Source organism: Pollicipes pollicipes, unplaced genomic scaffold, assembly GCF_011947565.3.
Source record: "Pollicipes pollicipes isolate AB1234 unplaced genomic scaffold, Ppol_2.1 Scaffold_2555;HRSCAF=2994_pilon_pilon_pilon, whole genome shotgun sequence".
Taxonomy (NCBI): Eukaryota; Metazoa; Arthropoda; class Thecostraca; order Pollicipedomorpha; family Pollicipedidae; genus Pollicipes; species Pollicipes pollicipes.
In genome coordinates this window covers 4,327,657-4,354,289 of record NW_023596136.1, presented here as the reverse complement: position 1 = coordinate 4,354,289, position 26,633 = coordinate 4,327,657, and the positions used below count along the sequence as shown (strand labels likewise).

The window sequence follows — 26,633 nt, the reverse complement described above, 5'->3', positions numbered from 1 at the left end:
AAATAACTTATGACCCTTTTCGATTGTGTCAGTGATGGTAAATTTTTGCGGGCGAATAGTCGACGATCAGCTTGCATCATGCCTGTCCACACAACCTGTGCTATGTCCCGACCAACATGGTTTTCGCAAAGGTCCCTCCACGGGGTTGGTGACGCTGAGTGCTGTTAACTTGGGTCTTGGTCTAGTTCATAGTTCGTTTATTAAGGGGGCTTCCACGTCGTGGCTTTTCTGCACCCAGCCAATTTTATACAAGATGGTTAAAACATAAAACTGTGTCAGAAACATTTCTAAGGTCGGCATAAGCACACACGCGCACACAGCCACACTTCTCAGCCTCAGAATCAGAGTCTTAAAACCGACAAGAAGCCACGCCTCGATGAAGTGTGGGCGGCCGCCGGGGCAGGCAGTCAGTCCCGTGCGGCAGCCGCCCGGTACGGAAACCACGGCTGACTGACGGCAAATCTGACGCATTCTAGGTGCAGTGAATCTTTACGACGGGCCGCGGCTCCGTTATGGCATTGGAACGCCTCCGCGCGCGTACAGAAAGCAAACGCAGAGAAGCGGGCGCCCCAGTGACATGCAATTACAATCCTAATCACAACGCTGACGACGGCGGACACGTCGAAAACGTTTGGCTGTGTTCGGCATTTCTGTCGCATGGAGAAGCTTGGTTGGCGACGGGCGTGAAGCGAGGTTGACGAGCTCTGGGCCGTGGATGGCCTTAGGGCCGTTTCAAGGCGTATTTTGGGTTGCAAGATTTCGTTTTCGGCCACGCGCGGCGTCGTTCAGGGAAGCATTTGAGGCCTGATTTGGTTTGCACTGTAACCAGCCTTCTTTTATTCACTACGGAAAACTCATCACGTATGATGACGTCGCTCAGTTCATTGCTGCAGTAATTCCAGACAATATCGGCGACCTTCGTGGTAGGATGGAGATAACCCTGAGCATCGTTCTAAATCAGTTTACGCAACTTCGTCTCAAAATTGGTTTCGTACAACTGACTGTTGCTCGTAAGATTTCCTCGAATCAGTTACAAGATTTTTTGTCCGGTCAACTTTAGACAAGCACAGATTGAACCCTCAACTTCGGTGAAGTTTTCTCGAATTGGCGTTGACGCTGGCCTAAATTGGGAGTGTCAGATATCTGCCACTGAAATGATGTTAAAACACCTAGTCGGTCTTGCCGAATTGAACCATCAGCTGCCAGCGGAAATTCAAAAGATTGTGACTGAAGCTCTCGTTCGTTCTCACCTAGGATGCTGCTTAACAGCGTTGGGTGGCTGCCCTTAAACACAAAATACGACATCCAAAAAGCTGTCAATTTAGCACCATAGTTATCAGTGGAACCAATAAATCTTAACACATATATTCCCCCCCCCCCCTGAAAACGCTCGGGTGGCTCCAAATTAGCAAATTTTTGACGAACATGACCATCTAGCTGTCCGGCACCTATAAACGTTACCAACGGCACCAAAGAGTTTACGTACCCTGGTTGTCATGCGCCCTGTTTGTCTTCCCGCTTGCGCAAGGTTCTGAACAGCTTCTGTTACGAACCTCGTGTATCCGAACTGACCTCGCCTGGCGGTCATCCGTGTGTCACGCCGTTACGTACGTACAAAAAATCGTCTACTGCCAGATGTTAGGGCCAAGCATCGGCAAGACATCGGCGAGGCATTTCAAACAGGGTATAACTTGTCACCCTGGTTCTTGATTAAAAATGACGATAACACGCAAAATGTAATTGAACTAATGAGTTTGTGGCGGTGTACACGTTCTGATTCAGAAGTCGGAAGAACCACGTGTCGTTGAGGTCGTTGAGATATTTGCGAATGTATATATACACACACACATACATACATACATACAAACAACATACATACATACACACATACATACATACATACATACATACATACATACATACATACATGCATCTATAAAAGCGTAAAAACAATTTTTCAAAACATCTGACTCGCGAAAACTCGATGTGTTTGACCCATACACCCTCCAAAAGCTCGCCGGCTGTGGGCGGAACAAGAATGGCTGGTAGGCGAGTCAGGAAGTTGCACCTCTGGCTTATAACATGTCCGGCGCTAGTTTGACAGCATTCCTCTTTCTTTCACTATGACCTTATGTTCCTTGCTCTTAAAGACGACGTGGTTTGTTTATTGGCCGTATTAGTATGTTGCATGGAAGCTGAGAGCAATAAACCCAGTTTGCTATTGCTCATAACCACGCTCCACCGTGGCGTTTTCCTCTGCGGTTCCGTTTGTTTCCGGGACAAATGTGTCAAACCTACATGTCCACGTCCCTGAGTCCGTGCACAGGTGGCCATGATCTGTTCTGAAGTGGCGAGCGTGCCAGCTGGCCGCGCCGCGGCGTCAGTGGTCGGCTGTCACCGACCACTGATCGCCAGCGGCGCCGACCTTTGACCCGCTGGCGGACGCCGGCCCGCTGATCAGCTGAGCGTCGGAGACAACTCGCCGCACCCTGCCGTCATCGCGCCCACTGGTCGAACGCCCGTAAAGTCGCTGGCGCGTCCTGTCACGGTGCTTTTTGGGACCACATTTCGCATTTGATTTGCCTGCAGCGTACCACGTAGCCGTGGTTATGATCACGCTTTAAATGAACAGTGTAACACTGAAACAAGGGGATTGGGAATGCATTATGTCCTCTCAGAAGTTTAATGATAGCCCTTGGGTGTTCCATGGAAAGTTTAATTCGGAAATGGTCGGCTGCATTCTAAATTATTCTGTCCGTTCTTACGACTTGAGACGCCTTACCAGGACCGCAGCGCTTGCTTGGGAGGCAAAATTAGGCGAATAACTGTCAAGGAGGTCGATTGAACAAGCATTGTCTTTCCGTGAAAATGCATTGTGCTGAAATGAGTGTGCATTCAATTTGCATGCGTTTGAACTCATCTCTGAAACTAAACAGTCATGGCAAAGCCCCAGCTTTCACCGTGTGTCAGGAGCTGCTAAGCCTGTATCAGAAAGAGTATAGAGCCATATGCGGCCAACATCCCCAGCATGTAAAGCATACATCAGTGACGATAGCTTCCTGTGTCGTGTCACGGACGACACTGCACGTCTGCTGGCACGGATAGTACCAGCAGATGGATGTGTTGGCCACTTTGCAAACACATCCTGCCAGCCAGCTGCTCATGTACGGTGGACAGGTGATATCGCGTGACCTGTGCTTCGTAGCTCACCCTGCGCGGCCAGATTAGATAATGACGCAAAAGGTCAGCCAAATCAGCGCAGATGCAGATTTTCTCCACACGCAGCCCATCCTGCTAACGTTAACCTTTCAGCAAGTGTTGCCTCCCTGACTCAGACTGAGCCCCTTCGCTCTGCCCTTCCCGGCCAATAGAAGCTTGAATACAACAGAGGTGATGACGCTACCGGGCACGGGTCGGCTGCGCACCATGCTACATTGGTGAAGTGGAGCCATTAGCCTCGGGTCACAACATTTCACTTAGAGATTTTTAGATTGGTCATTAGGAGCAGATTAGCACTTCTAGCGCCGTGAAATCGTGCTGAAGTCTGGTGATGAAACGGGAACACAAAAGATAGAGCTTCTTTTTCCGTGGTTACCGGTAATCTGTTCAAGTAGCAACCTCAAGCTTATAAAGGCAAAGCATGCGTCTTAGTCTGGTCTTTGAATGGCACGAATTGCTTTCGAAAGAGATCGAAATCGTCCTTTCGCGACGGCTGTTCTCGCGCGCCCGTCGCCCGCCGCCTGGTATCATCCGTGGCGGCCAACGGAGGTTTCAGGGCGCATCGACTGCTGTAGGTCATGCAGCTGTAGCGGCCAACGACCTTCAGTTTTTACGGAAACTGCCACCGCTGCCATCGCCTTCCTGCTGCAGGGATTATGAGCGTCCTGGCAAAAAACGTTTGATGGAATTTGTTTCACAAGTGTATCCCGTAAAGAGATGAACATTCCCAGACAAACATGGATCGTCTTTTTTCTTCTTTGTTTTACCTAATGCTGATCCACTCTGTTGAACACTAGTGAGGCCGCTTACCTTATTCTGTGCAAGCGGACCCGTGGGTAGAATACTAGGAGGCCCATCATCATTTCCGGCCAAGTGCTGAAGGCCATTTCGTCCCAGCACATTATACCTGCTGGCTGCTATTCTGGCAGCACGGGGCCGGGCTCCACCGTTCGATCCGGAGACACTAAGAGAGATCCATCATGCATTGGGCCCCCCTGGTGCGAGATCGACGCAGGAGTCATCGACGCAGGAGTCCCCAATGACGCAACAATGTCCCGCATCGCCTCAGGTGGTCCAAAAATTAGCACATGCCCCAATTCTGCTTAATGGGCCCGTGAGTGAAATGGGGCCAAGGCCTCCACCCGTTCTTGTATCACTGTGGACTATCGAAATAAGTATTTATGCGTTCTTCATCGTGCGGGGCATCGCCCAACACCAGAGGGTCTCTGGCCTTCGAGGTCTTGTTTCTATCTCTTCCTCATCGTTGCAGGAGCGCCGACCAACGCAAATAGCGGGCCCCGGCCTCGTTCCGTTACCCCAGGGGTCCCCAATAGGTATAAGGGGCACAGTGACGGATTATTCAGACCACCGCCTTACGTGCGGGAGGGCTTAACTGAACCGATATCCAGCCCTTCGCACCTTTCAACGTTCCAGCCGGGCCCTTTATCTTTGGCTTCGAGGGGCCCTGGCTGACCCGGGGCCACTTGCCGACACAACGCCCTCTGTTAGGCCCTGTGGATCTGGAACCGACACGAGGCCTTCTCCATTGTGTCAGGGACCCGACCAATGCAAATTGTGGGCCCAGCCTTGTTGCTGGTAAAGAAATGGGCCCTCAGGCCCACACCGATCCCTTAATGCAACCTTCCGTCGGCTCTTTGGGTCCTTCGGATCTCAAGGGTCTCTTAGCGGCGTAGTTTTGCAAGGTGGCGGTGGGCTTTGCCAGGACGAATGATGAAACCTTCCCTAAAACCACCAACAAACAGGTTTCTCCCCGAATTTGACGCACATTTTTTCAAAGTTGGGGGAGGGCTGGAGCCTCCAGCCTAAAGAGAAACCCATTCCTGGTTCTGCTTCGTTCGAAAAGTGTGGTACATTTTCGCGCCGCATCATCCGACCGAAGCTTGCCATACCACCCCTCTCAGATGCGGATCCTCAGCGGTCCTCACACAACCGATCACACCGAAGATCCGCGACTTCTTTCGGCTTTCGGCCAGCGTATCGTTTTAAAACACCTGACGACAAGCCTGTCAGTAGATGGCGCTGAGCTGGCAGCTGGCCGCGGGTGCTGGCGGCGGCGGTGGCGGCGCTGGCTGGCAGCCCCCTGCCATCTATCTCTGGTCGTCGATCGTATGTGTCGCGGCGGCGGATACCGGAGAACACCCCCGCCCCTCCAAGGGCCGCTCCCACGCTAGGCGCCCGGAGAGCGGCCACCGGCCGTCGCGGCTTTGAAGTGTGTCGCGTCCCACAGCCCGCTGATTTCTCACGCGCCACTATCGTGGACAGATGAGTCACATCGCGCCTGCGGGGAGGAGATGGTGCGAGCGGTTGATGGAGGAACTACAGTGAAATCCAGGTCTGTTTTTCCGAAATTCGTACCAACATCCAGTGGCGTTACCAAGGAGGGGGGGGGGGACGACATTGAAGTTATGCTTCCCCTAGGAGCCAAGCGGGCCCCTCCGGTGGTCAAGCGGGTCCCTTGAGCCGAAAAGCACGGGGCCGGGGACCCCACTGCTTTAATAGTGTACGGCGTCCGCATAACGCCTTACGCTCTCCAAAGCAGACTTTGAGCAACAAATGTAGTCCGTCCCGATAACTCAGTTGGTTTTAATTCCCTGCCTTCCGCTCCCCCACCCATGGCGGGACGGTTTCGGGTCGCTTAGGCACTATCTATTTGCTCTATACAAATATGGTCTGCGGCCGCTGGCAGCGGCCACACTTGGGATCAGGTAACATCAGAGGGCAGGAAGGACCGCGCCGAGGATTGCGGCGCGTTAAACTTTCGCCCTCAAATGCTGCCATTGACCTGGAATTGCACGATTATATGTGAGGGACACTCAAGGTTCACTCAGCGTGCGCTGCTAAGCGTGAACTCCGATCCCAGAAATCGATTCACTCAAGAATTTTGAACTAAATCTTAACACCGGTCATGGCAGCACATGGGCCTGGCTTAGCAAGGTATGTTTGGAAAGGATTGGAAAGTATTTTTGACGCTTTGAGGCACACCTATTGATGTAAAAAACGTACTCCGAGTACACTCCAGGCTTGATGCGTGCAGTGGCGAGAGGCCCGTGCAGTGGCGAGAGGCCTGTGCAGTGGCGAGAGACCCGTGCAATGGGATGGAGGAAACGTTTTGAGCCTGCTGTTTTCTATGGGACTCATTGTTCACCTTGAAATGGTCCCATCTGGCCTATGACAGGTGCCTGTTGGTCATCGAAAAAAAATATTTCGGCGTTGTAAGGGGGCTCTCCTGTCCCCCAGAGAGACTCCTCGCCGACTTGCTGAAGGATCCCACTGAGGCGTGAATGGACCGCGGCTGTGGGCATGCTGCTACCGACCTGTGAAGGACGCCCTTCAGTTCGGGAGGTGCATCTTCATAGGCAAGCAGGGCTCCTTACCACTGCAGTGGGCCCCTTCAGAAGCCGACAGAGTGTATCCGTGTTGTGCAGCGGCTACGTTACAGACGGCAGAAGACTCTCCAGATGCCAAGAGGCCCTTTATGGGCCGGTTTGAGCCCCTGCAAAAAACGGTGGGTTCTAACAGGCTAACACGTACCCCCGAGCGTTCACTCAGATTGCCCGGCTTACCTCTCGTGCCCCTGCTGATATGCAAGGGGTAGCCATCAGTCTGGCAGGAGTATCCTTATAGACAGGCAAGGGCCCCTTAGAAAGACCCCTGTCGGCCTTTCTCTCGACTTTTAAAGGGGCCGCACTAGAGGGTAACATGTCGACTAACAGGGGCCAGGGACCTTTATAATCCGGCAGGGGGAGGGAGGGGGCTTAACAGACAACCAATGGGCTTCCTATAGGCTGGTGAGGGCCCCTAAATGTTCATTCAAGGAGCCCTGCTTGCCGATAAAGATGCCCCTGCCGACCTGCAAGAGATGTCTGTTGACCTGTACAGGCAGCCCTCTGTCGACGTGTAAAATGGGTCTCTGCTGGACTGCATCCTGTGCGTGAATGGGGCCTCTCCAGCCTTTAGACCCAGAGGTGCCCTTGCCATCGCGATAAAGGGCTTCCTGGCGTCTGAATGTCCCTTGTTCTAAAACATAGTCCTATCGTACCAGAAAAGTGTCCCAAATAAGCAGACATGCACGCATGCAAATTTAGTGCTTTTTGTTCCTTCACCAACAAGAGATTTGCTTTTTTCTCGTCCCATTAATATGGCGAGATTTCGTAGCATCGCAAACGAGCGACAATAAAGGATCGCACAGTTGTTGGGACTACCGCCCTCGTCTGGTGCCTTAATGCGTAAACAAAGCTTCGGTTAGTTAAAGATAATGTTTTACATTTCAAGCTATTGAAGCAAGCCTCAAATGTAATGAAAAAAGCTCACTTATAACTTAAAACTCATTGAAGTGTGAAAGGCTTCTATAAAAAACCCAATTTGTCTACAAGTCAGAGTCAACATGTTCATCAATACGTCATTGTTTAATTACGTCACCGTACCGTGCACAACATTGATTGAGACCTAATTGACGGCCGTTATATCTGGAAATGGTGCTCACAAACACCAGATGTGAACGACTCGACAAATATATTTTGTTTGGCCTCGATCGCCGCATGGCCAAGAAATAGAGGAATTTGCATGACGCTGTTTGGCCTCACGTGTACCTGGGTGACCTTGAATTATTCTCCCCGAAACTGTCTGAACATCTTCGCGGGCGTGTGGCTCAGAGAGAAGAGGAGTTTAGGTCTTAAGAAGGGCATGGCCGTAAGCTGCTCTGAATGATCTTCAAGGTGGCCATTTCAGTTCAAAACACCACACAAATGTGGAACACCCCCTCTAAATCTTTTTAACATGTCAGCCCTTGCACCTACCCGGGAAGAACTGGCTCAGTTGGTAAAGCACCGAACTCGGAATAGATGGCCTGGGAATAAATGGTCTAAAATAAATAAATGGTTCGAATTCGAACAATGCCAAGGTGATAATTCGGGATATGACACGTAGGTGGCAGAAAGACAGTCATGGCCCAGTCTTCCCAAGGTTCCATAACACCTGACTACAGACGGAGGGTTAACGGTTCGGAACGTTGCGTACACAAGATAACACCACGCAAGAACGATAGTCCGAACAATTCTTTCATCAGCGACTGAAATCTCATCTCAACCCCTCCGAGAGCTACGAGCGGCAATAACTGCCAGCGTGCGTTTCCGCAGATGGGGTAGCGGTGCGACGTCTGGACTATGGAGGAGGTACACTTCCAGGGAGGCTTTGAGTCTCCCACGGGTTCATCATCCTATCCACTCGACCCAGATCTTTTGAGCCCATGTGAGGCTGACCTAGACTGTGCTGATCCTTACCACACTCCAGGTTAGTTCATAAGACGTACGTGGTGACTTATGGAACGGGAAAAAAAACATGAGGAAGCCAATTCTCTTCGCAAAGGAGACCGAAATGAAGTGTTCCACATTTAAATGGGGTTTTGAATTGAAATAGCCATCTTTAAAGCCTTTCTGTGCTGTGCACAATCCTGCGCTTCTTTAGTCCTAAGCCCCTTTATTTTCTGAACTACACGCCCGCGAAAACGGGGAAAGGTTTATCGGGGAGGAAAGTACTTCAGTCAACTTGGCACTCATGACGTCATAGCAGCTTCATTCAAATCCTGCCATTCTATAAGCCAAGCGACGCATATTCTAACCAGAGGGCCTCCCCACCCCACTGGCTACGAGACCGCCCGATTCCACTCCCTCCCCCGCCTGGACGAAATCCCGGCTAGCCATTGGCCGCATCCGAGAAAAATACGGCCAGCTTGCCGGGGTAGTGAGGACGGCGCAAATCCCGGCTAGCCATTGGTCGCATCCGAGAAAAATACGGCCAGCTTGCCGGGGTAGTGAGGACGGCGCAAATCCCGGCTAGCCATCGGTCGCATCCGAGAAAAATACGGCCAGCTTGCCGGGGTAGTGAGGACGGCGCAAATCCCGGCTAGCCATCGGTCGCATCCGAGAAAAATACGGCCAGCTTGCCGGGGTAGTGAGGACGGCGCAAATCCCGGCTAGCCATCGGTCGCATCCGAGAAAAATACGGCCAGCTTGCCGGAGTAGTGAGGACGGCGCAAATCCCGGCTAGCCATTGGCCGCATCCGAGAAAAATACGGCCAACTTGCCGGGGTAGTGAGGACGGCGCCTGGGACGCTTTGCGCCGCTTGTCGGGCACTTCAGCTGGCAGCGCACCGCCGCGTCCCTGATGCCTACTTCCTCACAGAACCAGGCCACCTCCTCACAGAGCGTATCTGCATACTCTGTGCGGTGCGTTAATCCTCCACACCGTTTATGAAAGCGGTTGGCCCTGGTCTGTTCTCGTCGCAACCATCAACAATGCGAGACGGGTGAATTGCAGCCGGTATCAATGACAAATCGGAAAGTAGGAACTTGAGACACAGAAGACAAGACTTGTCTTAGTTCAGTGGCAGTGTTTTCGTACCCTGCGTGAAAAAAAATCAATTGCCACGTTTCGCACACTGCTCTCGTATTTCACTTATGTTACCAGCAACGACTTCCAACCAGCTGGTAACCCAGAGTGTGCAGTTCAAATGTAGCAGCGCCCTTGCCAACCTGTGACGAAGAACTATAAACCGTAAGCCAAACTGTCACTAAGATCAGTGAAATTATTTAAATGACCGCAGCTCACGACTGGAGGTTCTCGCTCTATTCCGATCTCGCCAGCGGCTCTTGTGCCCACGACGCACATGAGGTGGCGAATGGAGCGCATCTATCGTTTTCAGTTTCAAGTATACCTGAAAGGCATTCGAAAAATTGCTATCTTTTTTGCTATCTTGATCGACGAGGCTATTGCTATCTATTGCTATCTTGATCCACGAAATGAACCAAAAGGGCATTCGAGTCGGTCATAACTCCTATTTACACATGGCGTTCTGCTTGCTCTAAAGGGATTGCTTCACATTTACGTGGGATTTTCAGCGAGACGGGATGTGCCAGGAATCCCAGCTCGTCGGCTATGACTTACGAGCACAGCGTACTGTGGATGGGAGGTACAGGTCAGGCCCTAGGAACCGCGCACAACGAGTTTGGTTTGGTATAAAAGTGTGTGGCGGACGTAATCGCATGATGGCCTTCGGGCGTCGCATCAGGGAGCTAATAAGTGCGGGTGTGTGGCGGACGTAATCGCATGATGGTCTGCGGGCGTCGCATCAGGGATCTAATAAGTACGGGTGTGGTGGCGGACGTAATCGCATGATGGCCTTCGGGCGTCGCATCAGGGATCTAATAAGTGCGGGTGTGTGGCGGACGTAATGGCATGATGGTCTGCGGGCGTCGCAGCAGGGATCTAATAAGTGCGGGTGTGTGGCGGACGCAATCGCATGATGGTCTGTGGGGGTCGCATCGGCGATCTAACTTCAAATCCCATACGCACCACCTCGGGCATGCTTAAGGATTTGCGGTTCCCAAGCAAAAAAACCCGGTTCTAATTTCGACTGCGTTATGGCCCCTGAGCACCGCTGACGCTCCATAAAGGGGCACCCGGCGACGTCAAGCGCGATTTTTTTTGCAAAATTATGTTGGGTTGCGGCAGAGTATGGCCGGGCTCATCCAGGACGGCGACCCCACGGTGACGACACCACCAAGCTCGACATATTCCTGGTGGGACAGGACAAAAGTATGAAAGAAAGAGGCGCATGATATAAGGAGGCTCAGCCGTGGCCCTCAGATGGCAAAGTGACAATGACTGGATGAATGAATGACTCATTTCGTGCATTTCTTCAACTTCGTTTTTCAGCCCGGCTGGTCGTGTAAATTCCTCAGGAGTGTCGTCCCTGTTGATGTGTTTCGTGTTTTTCAAAAGATCTGTTTTCGAAGCGGATTTCGGGCTCCATCCTTGCTATTCCCATGCAGTCTTCAGCAAAACATCGCCGCACGTTGTTCCTGTAGATCTACGCTGCATGATATCTGCGAATATGTCGATTGTGTAATGGCTGGTTATGGACTTTGGCTTGAATTAATTTCACTCGGCTCTTACTATTTCCACGCTGATGATGGCAGCCGTCACGAGTCTCAAATCACAAGAAACTCGATATTGCGTCAGAGACACGGAATAGTCATCGCTTATTGCGTTCGCACTGCATCCTGTCCGATATCGCTGTAGAACATGACGGGATGACATCGGACGTGAGCATGGACTCCCGAAACACGTGGATGCACAGATGCCTTTTTAATCGTGCTCAAAACGCAAAAGCGTACTTTCACCTGTCGTTGGGGACAAGAGCGTGCAATGATGCATGCACGGTAGCTCCAAATTTTCTCGACCGAGACAATCAATTTTAGTTCTCATACTTGGCACTTCCGACTTTCCTGTGAGTGAGTCTTGTGTCATGGTGAGACGTAAAATGTGTGCATATATTGAAGTCCCAGTAAGCACAAATCTATCAAAACCGGTCAGCAACATCACTCATGAAGGACACCGGAACATGGAGACACACTGGCATTCCTAAGTGTCTGGTTTGTTCAGCCGAGACTAAAATGCGCCCAGATGTACGGTTTTGCTCTCGAAGCAGGCTCTGGCGGAAGCCTCGACATGCCGGTCGGTGACATTCTGTTACACTTCAGTTCACAACCTGACACACCAGAACGTCTCGTGGCACAAGACGAGTCTCACAAGCCTGGATGCGCCTCGAGACTTTGGACGAGTCTCATGATCTTCAGCACGATTCTGACCTTGGACGTACATAGCAACCGGGCTTCGGGCCGGACAGATGTCTGCCATACCCAGGCTTTCGACTGTTCGTAGCGACACACAGGAACGGGCGTGACTTCGAGTGTGGCGCGCGGCGTGCTCAGGCCGGCCGGAAGTGACACTGCCGCACGTGTCCGGTCATATCCCGCAGCGGAAGCAGGGCGCCGCAGCCGCGGCGCGCGTACTCGCAGTGCACCGGTCGGCGGGCGCACGTGGTCTCGTGGTGGCTCTTCTCGCGCAGCGGCACCAGCTCGTCGCAGCCCTGCAGAGCAGGACGTGACGTCCCGTCAGTGAGGCCCCGGACGTGTTCACGCCGACGCCACGACACTGTCAGTGCAGCCCCGAGCGCTCTCACGCCGACACCACGACACCGTCAGTGCAGCCCCGAGCGCTCTCACGCCGACACCACGACACCGTCAGTGCAACCCCGAGCGCTCTCACGCCCGACACCACGACACCGTCAGTGCAACCCAGAGCGCTCTCACGCCGACACCACGACACCGTCAGTGCAACCCCGAGCGCTCTCACGCCGACACCACGACACCGTCAGCGCAACCCCGAGCGCTCTCACGCCGACACCACGACACCGTCAGCGCAACCCCGAGCGCTCTCACGCCGACACCTCACACTAGAGATTTGCGGCGTGGAGAGACGACAGCAGACGCAGACCTCACATACAGAGCGACAGCACATATGACAGACACAGCCGAGTGGTCATAAAGGACATCGTTTGATCGGAGGCCCTGATCGGTCATTGTGTCCTTCAGGAGCCTCGAACGCGTGGTGAAGCAGCGCTCATACCACTAAGTCCTGGTGAACAAATAATTTTCTATTCAAATCATTTCAGTGGACGTTTGGTAGTCATGCTACGTTGGCAAATTTGTATCATCTGCCACTCAACGCTGCGCCCGTGGCATACTTCTATACAAGAAACAGCGCTGGACTGTGGTCCTCGATAAATAACATGTAGCTGTGCGGAAGGAACGGTAAGCAAGCGAGCACCGTTCCGGGTGTCCACGCAGCCCATCAGCATATAGCCGGGGAAAATTACTCGTTGGAAACGATGACGCACTTCAAGATGGAGTGTAGTAATTTCCTTGCGTTTGTAATGTTCCGATTGCCTCCTGGAACATGGGTATTGTACCTCGTGACAACTGATCAATCAGTCGTTGCGAAAAACGGCTCCATTCTAGGAACTAATATCAGCCTGCATCATCATGGAGCTGCAGTCTGTTTTTGCCATTGGCGTTCACTTCTATGACTTACATGTATCCCATGTGCTGAAATGCGTACCCACGGCAAAGACAGTCACGTCGCAAAGGTTTATTTGGTGCTCTGGCGTGTTCACAAGACTTGCGAACCCGATCCCCCCAAAAAGGTGATTAAGTCTAAAGCTGTTAAGTGAACCTGTGAGAAACATTATGCACACTATGCATACTAAGACAGTGGTAATAACCTTATTCCTGGGAGGAAAACCAGGAAAGACCTTTATCTCCATTTTCCTGTTTTCCTGCGAGGAATTAGGCTATTACTTCTGTCTTATCTATGATCGCGTCGTCAATAAACGGCCATAAACTAATTGGTATTGTTTCAGAAAGGTGCGGGGTGAAGTGATTCCAATATGGCAACGAAGAAATACACAAGAAAACAACGTGTGAAAATCGATCACAAGTGAGTAGAAAAAAGTGTGCAGGAACCGGTAGTTGCGAAGGAATCGAGTCAAAGAATGAGGTTAGCTTGAAAAACCGCTTGGAATCCAGATATGCATTACTAAGGCACCAAACATAGCGAAGACAGTAGTATTAGCCTCATTCCTCGAAAAAAAAACTAGGAGAATGTAGAAATAGTTAGATTATTTTAGTACATCAATACATATATATATATATATATATATATATATATATATATATATATATATATATATATATATATATATATTGCATAGTAATTATATCATATATTTAAGTTAGTTGAAATCTAATTACACCTCTGCTCTTCTGGTTTTTCCGAGGGATAAGGCTAATACTACTGTCTTATCTATGTGACTAATGTTTCTCGCTAATGCAGCTGAATAACCTACACCAAACATAGCAAATGAGCCAATATTGCGAGACATCGGTCTCTGTTTCATACTCAGTTTGGTACCCATGCGTCTGCATTTGAGCCTTGGTCTTTACATCATTATATTCAATCCGAGCACGTTTGATACTTTGGTCTTTATTGCCAGCCAAGGCACGCTTTTCCATGATGTGCTCTTTACAGTGATTGTTCCGCATTTGCATGGGGTTTTACACTGTAATAGCCATCTTAAAGATCATTTGCTGCAGTGCACAGCCCTACCCTTGTTAACACGCAAAATCCTTTGATTTCTGAACTACATGCCCCCAAAGATTAGCAGACTATTTCGTGCCGACTATTTCAAGGTTACCCGGGTGTCAATGACGCCATAATAATGCCAGTGAAATTCTGTCATTTCACTGTCCACGCGTTCAAGGTAAAAAAGTAATTGTCGATTCTTTCGTATCTTGCGTTCGTGAACACGACTCCGAGATATAACGGCCGTCAGTTGGCTATCAACCAACGTTGTGCAAGGTATGCAAAATTCCACCACGAATTGCGCGGGAAAGACTAAGCGGACAACCAAACCTGTTGACAGCCCCATTCGCCGAGCCCATAACGCCAACCGACATCAAAACTCCACCAATTGATGCCGCTTGGTTGATAACCTACCCAGATGGTTACAGAGCATGGTGACCTTGGTTCAGGCCAAAGTTCACCAAAAAAGGGAAATAGGTTGCAGACAACCCCATGCTCCGAGCATATGGGACCGATTAACATGGAACCTTCACCAAACGATGCGCGATGGTCGAAACCCCATTCTTTCCTGAAAATGGTGATCTTCAGTCCGATCAAAGGTTTCCGAAAACGTCCAAACCACAAAATCTGGCTGAAGGCAACCCCACGCACCGATCAGCATGAAATCTTCACCTGGGGCGCGATGAGGTATCGACTACGGCGCATCGATTGGAGAAGGTTTCATACTGGTCGGTCCCATAAGCTCGGAGCATAGAGTTGTCTGGAGCTAATTTTGGTGGCTTTGATCGGGTTTGGTAACCTTTGACCCGACCCAAAGTCACTATGTTCGGAAAGGAAAAGGTTATCGACTTCGGGGCATCGATCGGTAAGATTTGATGTTGATCGGTGCCATGGACTCGGAGCACGAGGTTGTCAACAGGCTTGGTCGCCGTTCAGTTCCTTCCGAATAACATTTGTTTGTGCTTCATAACGCAAGAGGGCAGATATTCTCCCCTGATATTACGGAAATAGGACCTTCAGTCGATCGCTATTTCGCGATGGTTGGGCCTCGGGTTGCCACCGCACTTAGAGGGAGCACCGGACGGTCACCAAGACCGCCAACCGTCCGCACGACTCGCTTCACTTTTAAGCCCGCTACTCTCCCTCATCTGTAGTCTGAAGGTCTTGGGATATAGGCAGAGCAAGCGTGACACGTGCGCTCAGTCGCCCCATTGAACACGATGAGGCATCTAACATTCTGCCAACAGAACCAAAACGTTGTTTTCCATGCTTAAATGAAGTGGATTACACTGGCGTTACTGCGTATCTTGTTATCAATAAAAGAAGCGCTGCATGCTACACGTATGCAGCAAGACATGGTGAGAGTGATTCGTGCTCAGCTTGCGGTGGTGGCCCGGTGGGCACGCTGGCGGCCAGCGTCGTTTGTTCCACTGAGTCAGTTTTAGACCAGAATGCCGGCAATGCACCAGCTGTCGGGCCACACACGCCATTTGAAAACACCGACCTATCACGTGCACGGTCCGTCAGCGATGACAAATGGCGTGACAAACAAAACGCCGGTGCTCCAAGGACCCGGCAAATGCGGGTCACACATTTGGCGCCATGAACGTCCGCTCCACGCTGCCCCAAGAGCGTGCCCAACACGTGCGCCGCCTGGCCAATGCTGACGGGACGACCCCGTGAGAAGGCTCGGGAGGGGGGAGGGGGGGGGGGGGGGCACGAGGCTCATCTCCTCGAACAAGACGGAGTGTGTGTCTAGACCGGACTCGCAGACAGGCGGCGTCGCTCCCCTTAGAGCCGGCACCACCTGAGGGTTATATCGGAGCTGCTTGCCAATTCTCGGTCGTATCGCCGCTGCTGGCGCTTCTGAAAACAAACTGGCGCCATGGGAGTACAGCACGGTAGCCCTGGGACCGGCACATGACGCAGCGCTGGCCGCTGGCCGTGCAGCGGAAGGGACCTGGCGGGCGCGTGGGGAGCACAGACCACAGCCGCACCAGCACCGCGGAGTTGTCGAGTCGTGACTCAGCGTTAAAGCCCACTGGAAACGGCTGTAAAGTGGTAAAGAGAGCCGTTCGTCTGAGCCGGCGACAAGTATGCGCTCATATACGTGTCTCCTCACTCGCACGTTGCTACTTCGTAGACGTAGTCAGGGATCCCGTTCCAAGAGCAAAAACTGTGCTACCAGGCAGCCATGGCGCGGTGGTTAGTCCTCAAGGTGAATGACCACTTCATCCAAGTCCGTGGCGTTCTGGTTTAATCATGCAATGGGTCACACTGGGCCGTGACATTTCGTCTGATTCGATGTAATTTCTCCAGCCACGGCATTTCGTCTGATTCAAAGTAATTTCTCAAACTCCCCGCGCTGCCCTGCAGGGAATTAGGCCGGTGACACTTAGCAGCCAATGTAGTTGGCTGAGTTTAGCATGACCTTTCCGAAAGGTCATAACAAAAAGTTGGCATGAAGCGGACGATCGCTCGGGACGAAGCTCACGGACTAACAGATGGCGACAGGTTTTCCCAGAGAAGACGCTGCCAAGATTGCTTGGTAACGACGTCAACGCGACGACCATGTCCATAAACCCATGCTATGCTTACCTTCGGCGCGTAGACGCATGGAAACTTGATGAGAGTGCTGATCTTCTCCATCATAAGATTGGTCTGATTGGCGACCAGCTGCTTACACAACGGACAGATGCCCTTAACCTTGGGTCGGCATTTCTGGCAGATAACGTGTCCTTTCTTGCACTGGTGTATGGGTGGCCTCATGTACTCGTGGCACACAGGACATTCGAACAGCTGGATGAGTCTCTGGTAGTCCACCGCTCCGTCCGAGACAGGCTCCTTTGCCAGCACGCCGTTCTTGGACATCCCGAATTCCCTGGACACCGGGCCGCGTGACGCCCCGCACACTAACGTGGACCACCTTGCCAGGGCAGAGCAGCGGCCGCGGCTGGTCTAACTGATGACTTGCAGCGTGGTCACATCTGCCGAGACCTGCAACAGAACAGGTCGTCCACTAGTTATTGCGACGAAGCCCTTTCTTTGCCGTGCGCAGAAACGGTGGATTGTCTGTAAGGCCGAGTTTTACCTAAAGTCGTTTTCTGGTTTGCGCTGCCCGTGGTGACCAACCATTGGGGCGTGTGCACACCCATCATGATGTAAATACAATTTCCTAGATAGAGCCGGGGGCATTTTGATCATGTCTGACTTAAATTTTGGATTGGCTTGATAGCCGAGAATAAAGCCTCGTTCAGCCAGCATCACAAATCCACGCATCGGACACTGAGCCTTTGTCATTATCACAAATAATGTACCAGGCACCTTGAGTCACACCCACTTGCCCCATAAAAAGGGAAACTAGTGTGTCGGTTGTGCTAGTAAAAAGCTTTGTACTTCCTAATGGAGCATTAACCTTGCGGGGATGGTCGCATTCCACTCAGGTCTCAAACGAATGTTTTACGCTCGAAGATACTGAAGCAAGCATCAGATATGATGAGACAAGTTCGCTTATAATTATCGGTATACTAGTGAAGTGGAAAAGACCGCTCTAGTCATCTCAATTTAATGTTCAGTAGCTATGCTCAATGCGCCATGGCTTGGTTACGTCATTGTACTTTGCACAACATTGGTTGAGAGTGAACTGACGGCCGTTACGTCTGGAAATAGCGTCCACCAACGCCCTTTATGAGTGCCTCGACGTTATATTTGTTATGGCCTTGACCGCCGCATGGGTTAAGGGGTGGCAGGATTTGAATGACGTTATTTTGACGTCATGAATGCCAAGGTGAGTTTGAAATACTCTCCGTTATGCCTTTCACCATTTTTGCGTGCATGTAGGTCAAAAACTAGATTGGCTGAAGTCTTCAGAAGGGCGGGATTGTGAACAACACTGAAAGGTCCTGAAGATGGCTATTTCAGTTCAAACCCCATATAAATGTGCAGTTCTACCTTTAGCAAACCAGTTGCGATAACCTACTTTAAATTTGCAGCCATGAACGACATTCATATGCCAATGTATACTGGCGTGACGGCCGAATGCTCAGCTCTAATATCCACCTCACGCCCAGGGTTCAGCTGCCGCAGCTGCAGCTGTGACGCACGCCCTGTCATCCCGTCATTCTTGTAGCATTCAATGGAATACCGATCATCACCTGGACACATCTGGCCTCCCTTCGTTAACAGTCGATCCGTTCCCAATCGATTATCGGATTACAAAAATGTGCAGTCGACTATGCCTCCGCGTCCTTTCCGGAACTGCCACTGAAACCTACTAAATCGCTGGAACCGCTATGGAAGCCTACTAGAGCATAACCCTGGAACCGAAGTTAAAACCTACTACATCACATCGTCGTCGAAAGACGAAGCAAATCGCCAAGGCGGTCAAAGTCCTCCCAACGGATCTGTTTAATGCCTTAAGAAGCTTTCTGCAACGCATGGAACTCCTGCAGACTTCTAAAACAGTTTTCCCTCCAACTAGAGAATGACTGAGTGGCAACGTGCGCAGACAACAAAGATTCCCTTGTTGTTCTCTATCGATTACTACACATGTATGGTAATGCGTCTGTCGTAGCAACAGAATCAGAAAGGAAATGCATATGCCGGTGTTGTCGATGACAACAAGCAACTGAATAGACAGCACAATAGTAATAGCCTTATTCTTCGGAGAAAAAGCAGAATGGAGGCATAGATGCGTTGACATTTCGGCAACATGTCTATATCGGACGGACAGCAAAAGTTATTTAGTCAGGGTGGCATGCTTGTACACAACGACACCCGGATATCGTTCATAGCTGAAAGTCCAAATGCCATGGCTATGTGCACGCTTGTTCAGCCCACTGGGGAGAAGAGAAAGGTTCGGTGCGATATTGGTACAGCCTCGTCACGACCACGCCTTTATTTCAACTTGAGTGGTGGATGCTTAATTACTGCCAAAACAAAGCAGATATGCAGTAACAGTTTCGTGCTTTCCAACGGATATCGGTTTATCACGAATAACAGCATCAAGATATTGCATTCTTGTGTTCGTCAGTATAGCCCTATTGTCATCAACAACGCAATATAGTATTACTAGTGTTTCCTGTACATATCAAATGTTAAGATGTGCATTAATCATGTTTGTCATCTGCTCAGCTGGCCTCTCTATTGGTCCTAAAATTGAAATACTTCCTTCATTTCATCCCAGACTAGTCCCGGAAAACGGGGGAAAGAGATCATTGCTTTACCAGCGCGCCTCAGATGAAGAGCTGTTGACTAGAATCATCAGCGACCAAAACTTCCATAACATTGGACGTAACTTCTAAGACAGAGCACTTTAATACAGTGATTCAGATGCCTGTATGCCGTGCAACAGGACATATGGTGACATTTCCAAAGATGTATGACAACTTAAAATACTTTCTACATGTTTATTTGTGCCAAATAAGGTACCAGTCTGCTTAAATGTCTTTCTGACAATGATGGGATGACGTGGTTTCACTGGAAATCGGCAACCAATAAAAAGGACCTGGTTTGTTGAGCAGAAGACCGCTCCACCGGCGTCCGTTCGATACCAGCCGCCGGCGCACGCTGCGGTGGCGCACGAGCCGTCCGGGGGCGGCGGGCTGCGGGCAGCGGCGCTGGCTCCTGTCCAGCGGGGCACCAAGGCCAGCTTCGGGGCCGACGCCGGGTCCGTCCGGGCCGCCGATCATCCGATCACGAGCGGCGCCTGCCGTGGCCGTCGCCGCGCCCGCCAGCCGACCACCGCCAGGACAGCGCGTACTGCGGCACACATAGCTTGTCTGCCAGGCTCGGTGGCTACAGCCATGAGGTGTTCACGGTACCACGGGTACTTCCGACTTTGACATCATGCACGCTTGTAGGACAGTTCGGGTTACGTAAATAAAAACAAGCTGTCACTTGAAAAAATCAGCAGTGGACTGCAACGCATCGGAACAGACCAATGGCATCGAATGACACCGAACGACCCAGCTGAAGACCTGGCGATGAGCCGAATCGAACGATGCAGCCGTTCACTATACGCTGCACTATGAATAACTTGGGGGGGGGGGGGGGGGGGGGGGGGGGGCGGGGGAGGGGCAGCCACGGCCTCGAGCTGTACTAACAAACAGGACTTTGAGCGGCACGCGGCAAGTGCCGTACGGACAAAGGACTACAGATGGGGATAACGGTGCAGTGATGTTCTGTATAACGTCACTGATGCCCTGCCCAATGCTGCCCGACTGGCCGAGGGTGACTGAATGCATGATGTTCTGTCCAATGCTGCCCGACTGGCTGAGGATGACTGAATACATAATGTTCTGTCCAATGCTGCCCGACTGGCCGAGGGTGACTGAATACATGATGTCCTGCCCAATGCTGCCCGACTGGCTGAGGGTGACTGGATACATGATGTCCTGCCCAATGCTGCCCGACTGGCTGAGGGTGACTGGATGCAATTGTCAGCTTACGTCTGGAATGGAGTTGACGCAAAGTGGCCCGATCTGAAGAGTATACCTGATAAAATCTCATCAGCGTCTGCATAACGGCTCTCCAATGCAATTTTTCTTCACAATATCGCCGGATTATGTTTCCATGCCATGTGCGGCAGCCATCACGGACGTTCCGCCGAAAGCCCCACAGAAGGTCGTGTTCTGATCTGCTGCAGTCTCAGGCCTTTCTCCAATATGCTGCAGTCTCCGGAGGTTTTGTTCCGGCCTGTTGCGGTCTCCGGGGGTCTTACTCCGGCCTGTTAAGGTCTCCGGAGGTCCTGCTCTGATCTGTTGCTGTCTCTGCAGGTCTTGCTCTGATCTGTTGCTGTCTCTACAGGTCTTGCTCTGATCTGTTGCTGTCTATGCAGGTTTTGCTCTGACTTGTGGACTGTAGTTTTACTCTCTTCTTCCTTGAGCATAAGCTCGGCTATGATGCACGAGTTAGCAGCTTCAAGCGTCCATTGGACTTGCTTAAGATCAAATTTGACCCCCTGCCTGCATTCACATGGCGGCGCTGATTGGCCAGCCACGTGCCCCAGCCGAGATGGTCTAGGTCAGCCCCGGAGCGCCCCGGCTGGAGCACACCGGCTGAAATGCTCCAGGTCAGCCCTGGAGGGCCCTGGTTGGAGCACACCCGCTGAGAGCCGCGGTCAGCCCCAAAGCGCCCCGGCTGAATGTAATTCGGTGGAAGCCGCGAAGTTTGTCACGAGATCGGACAGGTTGAAGCCTGACATTGATCTCGGGAGTTCATAACAATTAACTGATGTACAAATCATGCGCATGTTTATCATACCGTTTACATACTCTTTGACCACATGGCCGTGGTGTAGGTGAAGGCCGTCATCAGTTATAGTCTCGTATTTGATTTTCCCACTGCCACTGATGTGCGCGTACTGTCTTTCACATTCACATGTCCTTTAGCGTGGGACGAAGTAACCTGATAATCGCATTGGCGTGGTGGGCTGTGATAAACGCATGCATGCATGCATACAAACAGTACGCGATATGCATGCATACATTATGTTTACATGTGTACGACATAGTATTCACACATGCATACGCACGCACATATATCTACATGAATGCATGAATACCTGCATACATACTTACGAACACACCCACGAACATACATGCATACATACATACATACATACGTACATACACACATACATACATACACGCGCACATTTAACTTCTCAAGCTCTCAAGCCGCGAGTCAGATCGAGGTTATTATGCCAGGACAATGAATTGCATATTTTGGGGAAAAGTTTTCGGGTAAATCCTCTGCAATTGCCTCTGCCTCTTTGCAATTTAGGCAATCGATTTTAGTCCCTCGCATTACGCGTTTTGTGGAAATCTTCAACAGGGCTCATTCCATCTGTGGATAAACACACTGTCCGCGGAAGTATATATAATCCCTGAGTGGGATACCGCACAACCATGACACGCAGAATGCTGGACGTATCTACAACACAGGGACTACTACATAAGCCCTACCGTAGTGCCGAGCGACATCTCATCCCTGCGGCCCATCCATCGGCAATTACACATGCAGTCACCATGGTTATTGGCAGCTTAAGCTGCGGACATCGATCATGATAGCGATTATTCATGCAAATGCGATATCAGGAAGCCACGCGACCGCGCTTATCTCTGCAGCCGGGTGCTATATAGAGACAGAAGAAGGCAGCGGCGGCGGCCACTCCGAATGGGTGCGGTAGCGTAGCATGCATGCGTGCATGCATGCGTAACATGGTGCCTGGGCATCATGTGTGGGTATCGTATTTGGGCGTAAATGCCGCGCTGTGTGAACAGTGACGGCCTTCTGCAATTTAGCAACGTGCATGCAAACTCATTGCACTTCGGTTTATGATAGATCTGAGGGGAGGCAGTTTTTGAGGTTGACCGCCGTAGTTTCGGCAATTTTGGTTTTTAAGAAAGGACGTTTTTTTAGGGACACCACATGGCGATCCCCCGCCGGCGAGGGCGGCGGGCAGCAACCGACAATTCTGGGGCCCGCGCGGCGGGCCGATACTGTTCCATCGACGGAGCCATCCATCATAAATATATGCTCAAAACACATGAACTTGCACACAATTGTGCTCAGAATTAATCCAGGGTTCACTCCTGGATTCATTCTGAGCGCAAAGTGCCTTTTCTGTCACCGAAAAAATTAAGAACCTTTTGAAATGTCACCTGGGGTCTAATCTTTCAGAAACCGTTGCAATATATTCCGAAATGCAACAAACCACAAAAAGCAAAGGCGGGTTAAATACAATGCGGCATAACCATGAGCATTGTTGTTTCGGGAGTTAATTTGCACTAAAGTTTTATATGCTGGCCATCAAACACTGGATGAAGGATCAGACTACCCTAACATAGCCATCAGATAAAAGCATACTTAACATAACCAGCCTAAATGCGTGTAGTTTCTTATTCAATTGGGGGGGGGGGGGGGGGGCGAGAGGGGAGGTGGTATTGCACCTCCTAACCAGAATGCAGTTTCCTATTTTAGCCATCATCTGTGTCCGTTATTTTTTCCTTATTATAATTTCGGGGTTCAACCCAAAAACCTGTTCTTGAGGAACTAAGCCCCTGCTGCCAGTTGCATAAAATTGCGCCAAATCTGAGGAGAAAACTGTTTGAAGTGAATTCCGGAGGTAGGCTCAGCAATTTTTCTTCTGGCACCCTCTCCCTTCCCCTTCCATCCCTAACCCCTACGCATTTTACGAAACTGCAACCCTTTGGTCCTACATTTACCGATGACATGGTTCTACAAGCACCTGAAACAATATCAGGTCATTATCGTATAATATCGATTTCGCGAGGTCATCTTATAATCAGCTGAAAGCGTTGGCGACCTCCATTATCTTGGCATGATGGCCTGTGCAGAAGTCGCACTTTCTAATATCATCCCAATTATTAAGAGCAAAACCCACATAACATTGGTATCAACAGATGCAAACGACATTTTTTGAACACCTCTAGCATCTTCATCTAGCTTTATATGCGATATGACAACTCAAAATGTTTTATCTAAGCCCTATCCACCGATCAGTGCACGAAGTCTGAGGCGCAACGGGGAATGTGAGGCCTACATCAGCGATGCTCAGTCCCCTACCTCACAGCCGTTGCTCCTCTCATCAGCAGGAAGCCCCGGATGAATCCGTGACATGCGTCGCTCCAACGACCTCCGTTTGCTTCTGAAGCCACAGCTCAGGCATCCACAAACAACAATCCTAGATCGGCAGGGCATTTTAACGCCATTACCTTAAAAGCTGACGATTTGCTACTTTCTCCTTGCCATTTAGCTTCTCACGACAGGAACGCAACCAACAGCAGCCCACAGCCTTGCGCTGAACCCAACGCATCACCGTGCGGCGAGCAATCAAGCCCACCTGTCTCAAATGGCGCGACGCTTTAAAACGCTACGTCGCAAACTGATCACGTTCGTCGCAAGATGCCGCGGCCAGCCGCCTTGGGTCAGCCACGATTCGGGTGCGGCTAGAGTCTTTCAATTTCCTCAGGCCTCAAGAGCATTTTGATACGTTTGTGAACATATCAAAACAGCTGATATCAATGAGAAGATTTGACAATGGCTCAAATCTGGCGCACTATTGACGCATTTCCGGCGTAAATAGTGGATTAGCGTGCTCGCGTTGAATGTGTATAGGGGCCTTCGCATTTTTGTCATAGCCAGGCCGCTGAAGAGCACGCAAATAACGACTAACGAGTTAGTCAGGTTGGCTTGAACTATTCCTCAATTGTAACGGCAAACTATTTGTGCTCTCAGAAGATGATTGAACCTGCGTCATGCACAGTGATATCTAAGTAACTCTGTCCGATTGTGCTTTTAATGTTCAGTTTGGTTTGTATATGGTCGGGTCAATCTCACTGTGACTCTGATGTGAGAGGAAGATCTCCATTCCCATTTGTGTAACTACTGGCGGGATAGAGAAGGGATCTCGAATTTTCAATTGTCATTTTGTCTGTACCAAGTTACACATGGATGCATGCTAGTCATGTTTTCCCTTTCAAAACATTATTGACAGGTCATCTCGTCCCCTCTATAATTTAGCTGCCACCTGGCATTTTCTTAAAGCATGCCATTGGTGCATACGCTTACTTTTGTCAATATCACATGATTCCACCACATACTCTGCATCAAAGGGTAGGCTTCAAAATGATCTGGTTGGCTCTGAGATGTAACTTGCCGGTTTGACGATGGTACTCGCTATTTTTGTGAAGTGGGAACGGCTGTCCTTAAAAAGCATAAACACAATTTTGAACTGCTTATGCCCAGGCAATCTTAAGAAATAAGCCGTTTATACATCCTCAAATTTCCATTAACTTTAGAAACTACTGTATGCATCCAATGCCACTTCCAAAGAACTAGGTCAGTGCTAGGTTTGAGCTGTAAAAACAAGTGTAACTAACATCATGATGGGCTAGTATTTTTAAAGGACTGAGACTCCTTTGCTGTGAAAAGAAAGATCGTTCTGGTAAGTGATGCCTGGTCTGAGGTAATTCTAAAACTGTTTTGCCTCTGCTCTAAGCATGTGTTATGACTTTTTGCTGTGGCAGCCATGTGCTGTAATTGACGTGGCGTTAATATTGATCAGATATTTGCAACTGCTGATCATTCCACCCTACGGCTTTCAACAATAGGAAACATCCCGTTGATATATGGTACCTTTTATGACCTTATCACAGTTATAAGGCCTCACATGCCATCTGCATGCAAAAGCTGTTGGCCTGTTGCATTGAATAAAGAATGAATGATGCCAGGGAATAGGACAGTTTACATCATTCATTATGACACATAAACAGGGTATCAAGGAAAGACAGCAAACATATGAAGGTCTTCAGATGCTGCCACCCAGAGTTCTTCCAGATATACCTCAAGGCTGGACCATTCCTCACAGAAAGCCACTGTGCACTCCTGGTCACTGCACAGAAACGAGGAATTGAACCAGCTATTTTGAAACTGTTTTACCTCAATGCTCAGTGCATTTTTTCTCTGCTCTGTACATATGCAAAGGCCCGTTAACCCGCGGCACTGGCAATGAACCAATTGTTTTGTATTTGAATTGAAAAAGAATTGAAAAAGAAAAAAAGAGAAAAGAAAAAGAAAAAAGAGCACACATGTTTAGAAGCCGTGCTGAGGCTTGGGGCAGTTTGTGACCTCGTGAGCTTTCAACGGTCGGTATGCGTCTGGTCGCAGGAGTATGACCACCAGGTGCACCGCTGGCCTGTTTGGTTCTAGTCGGCCTAGTTCGACGATGGTCAGCGGTAGCTGTCCTGTCCTGTTTCACCAACGCCGCGCGGGGGGCCCACCGAGCTGGCGTAGCTGGTGGCTGGCTGCCGCCCGCTGCTGGCTGCAACGCCAGCTGGCTGCCGCCCCCGCCGCCGTTGCTACCTGCCCGACCGGTTGCTGCCCGTCGCCCCGGTAGCGACGCCGCTGCCGCTGCTGCTTGGTGAACGGCGGCCGAAGGCCCACGAGGTGTGCCAGTACCTGCAGCGCGACCATCTCAATACGCTGCAGGCGCAGCTCGACTCGGAGTGCGCCGGCGTCTGCACACGCCCCGGCTGGCGAGCTATCGCTGCCCAGTGTCTTCTTTCCGTTCATCGAGTGCCGCACATCCACTGCCGCGGCTCAGTATCACGACGCGGCTGGCAAAAGCGCTGGTGCGGACAGTATCGTGATGTGTGGCGTGGACGGCCTGGTGACTCATCACGCCCGCCAGGACTGTTGCTTGCGCGCCCGAAGCAAGCGGACTGCTGCGTGAACGACCACCTGACTACCCATAATGAATAACTGACTGGCCCTTCTATGCCGTGTGATCCTAAGTGATGGCGTTGTAATGTGCTCCAGGCAGTTTGGTGTAATAGTATCTTCCAAAAATGCTCTTCACACAACTTGTGTTCTGGGATTATCAA

At 50.6% G+C, this 26,633-nt stretch overlaps 1 protein-coding gene across 1 annotated transcript; it reads right to left on the bottom strand.

Moving 5' to 3' along the window:
- Nucleotides 1–11,615: 11,615 nt before the first annotated feature.
- On the bottom strand, nucleotides 11,616–17,158 carry LOC119111566 (putative E3 ubiquitin-protein ligase sinah). Its single transcript, XM_037235379.1, has 2 exons — nucleotides 16,822–17,158; nucleotides 11,616–12,169 (listed from the first exon to the last, which is right to left on the bottom strand). Exons 1-2 carry the CDS (start codon nucleotides 17,092–17,094, stop codon nucleotides 12,008–12,010), a joined length of 435 nt encoding a protein of 144 aa, XP_037091274.1. The 5' UTR covers nucleotides 17,095–17,158; the 3' UTR covers nucleotides 11,616–12,007.
- Nucleotides 17,159–26,633: the final 9,475 nt, after the last annotated feature.

Bases quoted from the DNA above. Each gene is read 5' to 3' on its own strand.
- LOC119111566 (XM_037235379.1), bottom strand. From the start codon at position 17,094: ATGTCCAAGAACGGCGTGCTGGCAAAGGAGCCTGTCTCGGACGGAGCG. The intron at 12,170-16,821 runs GTAAGCATAGCA...CCTGCTCTGCAG, and splicing joins CATGCGTCTACGCGCCGAAG to GGCTGCGACGAGCTGGTGCC.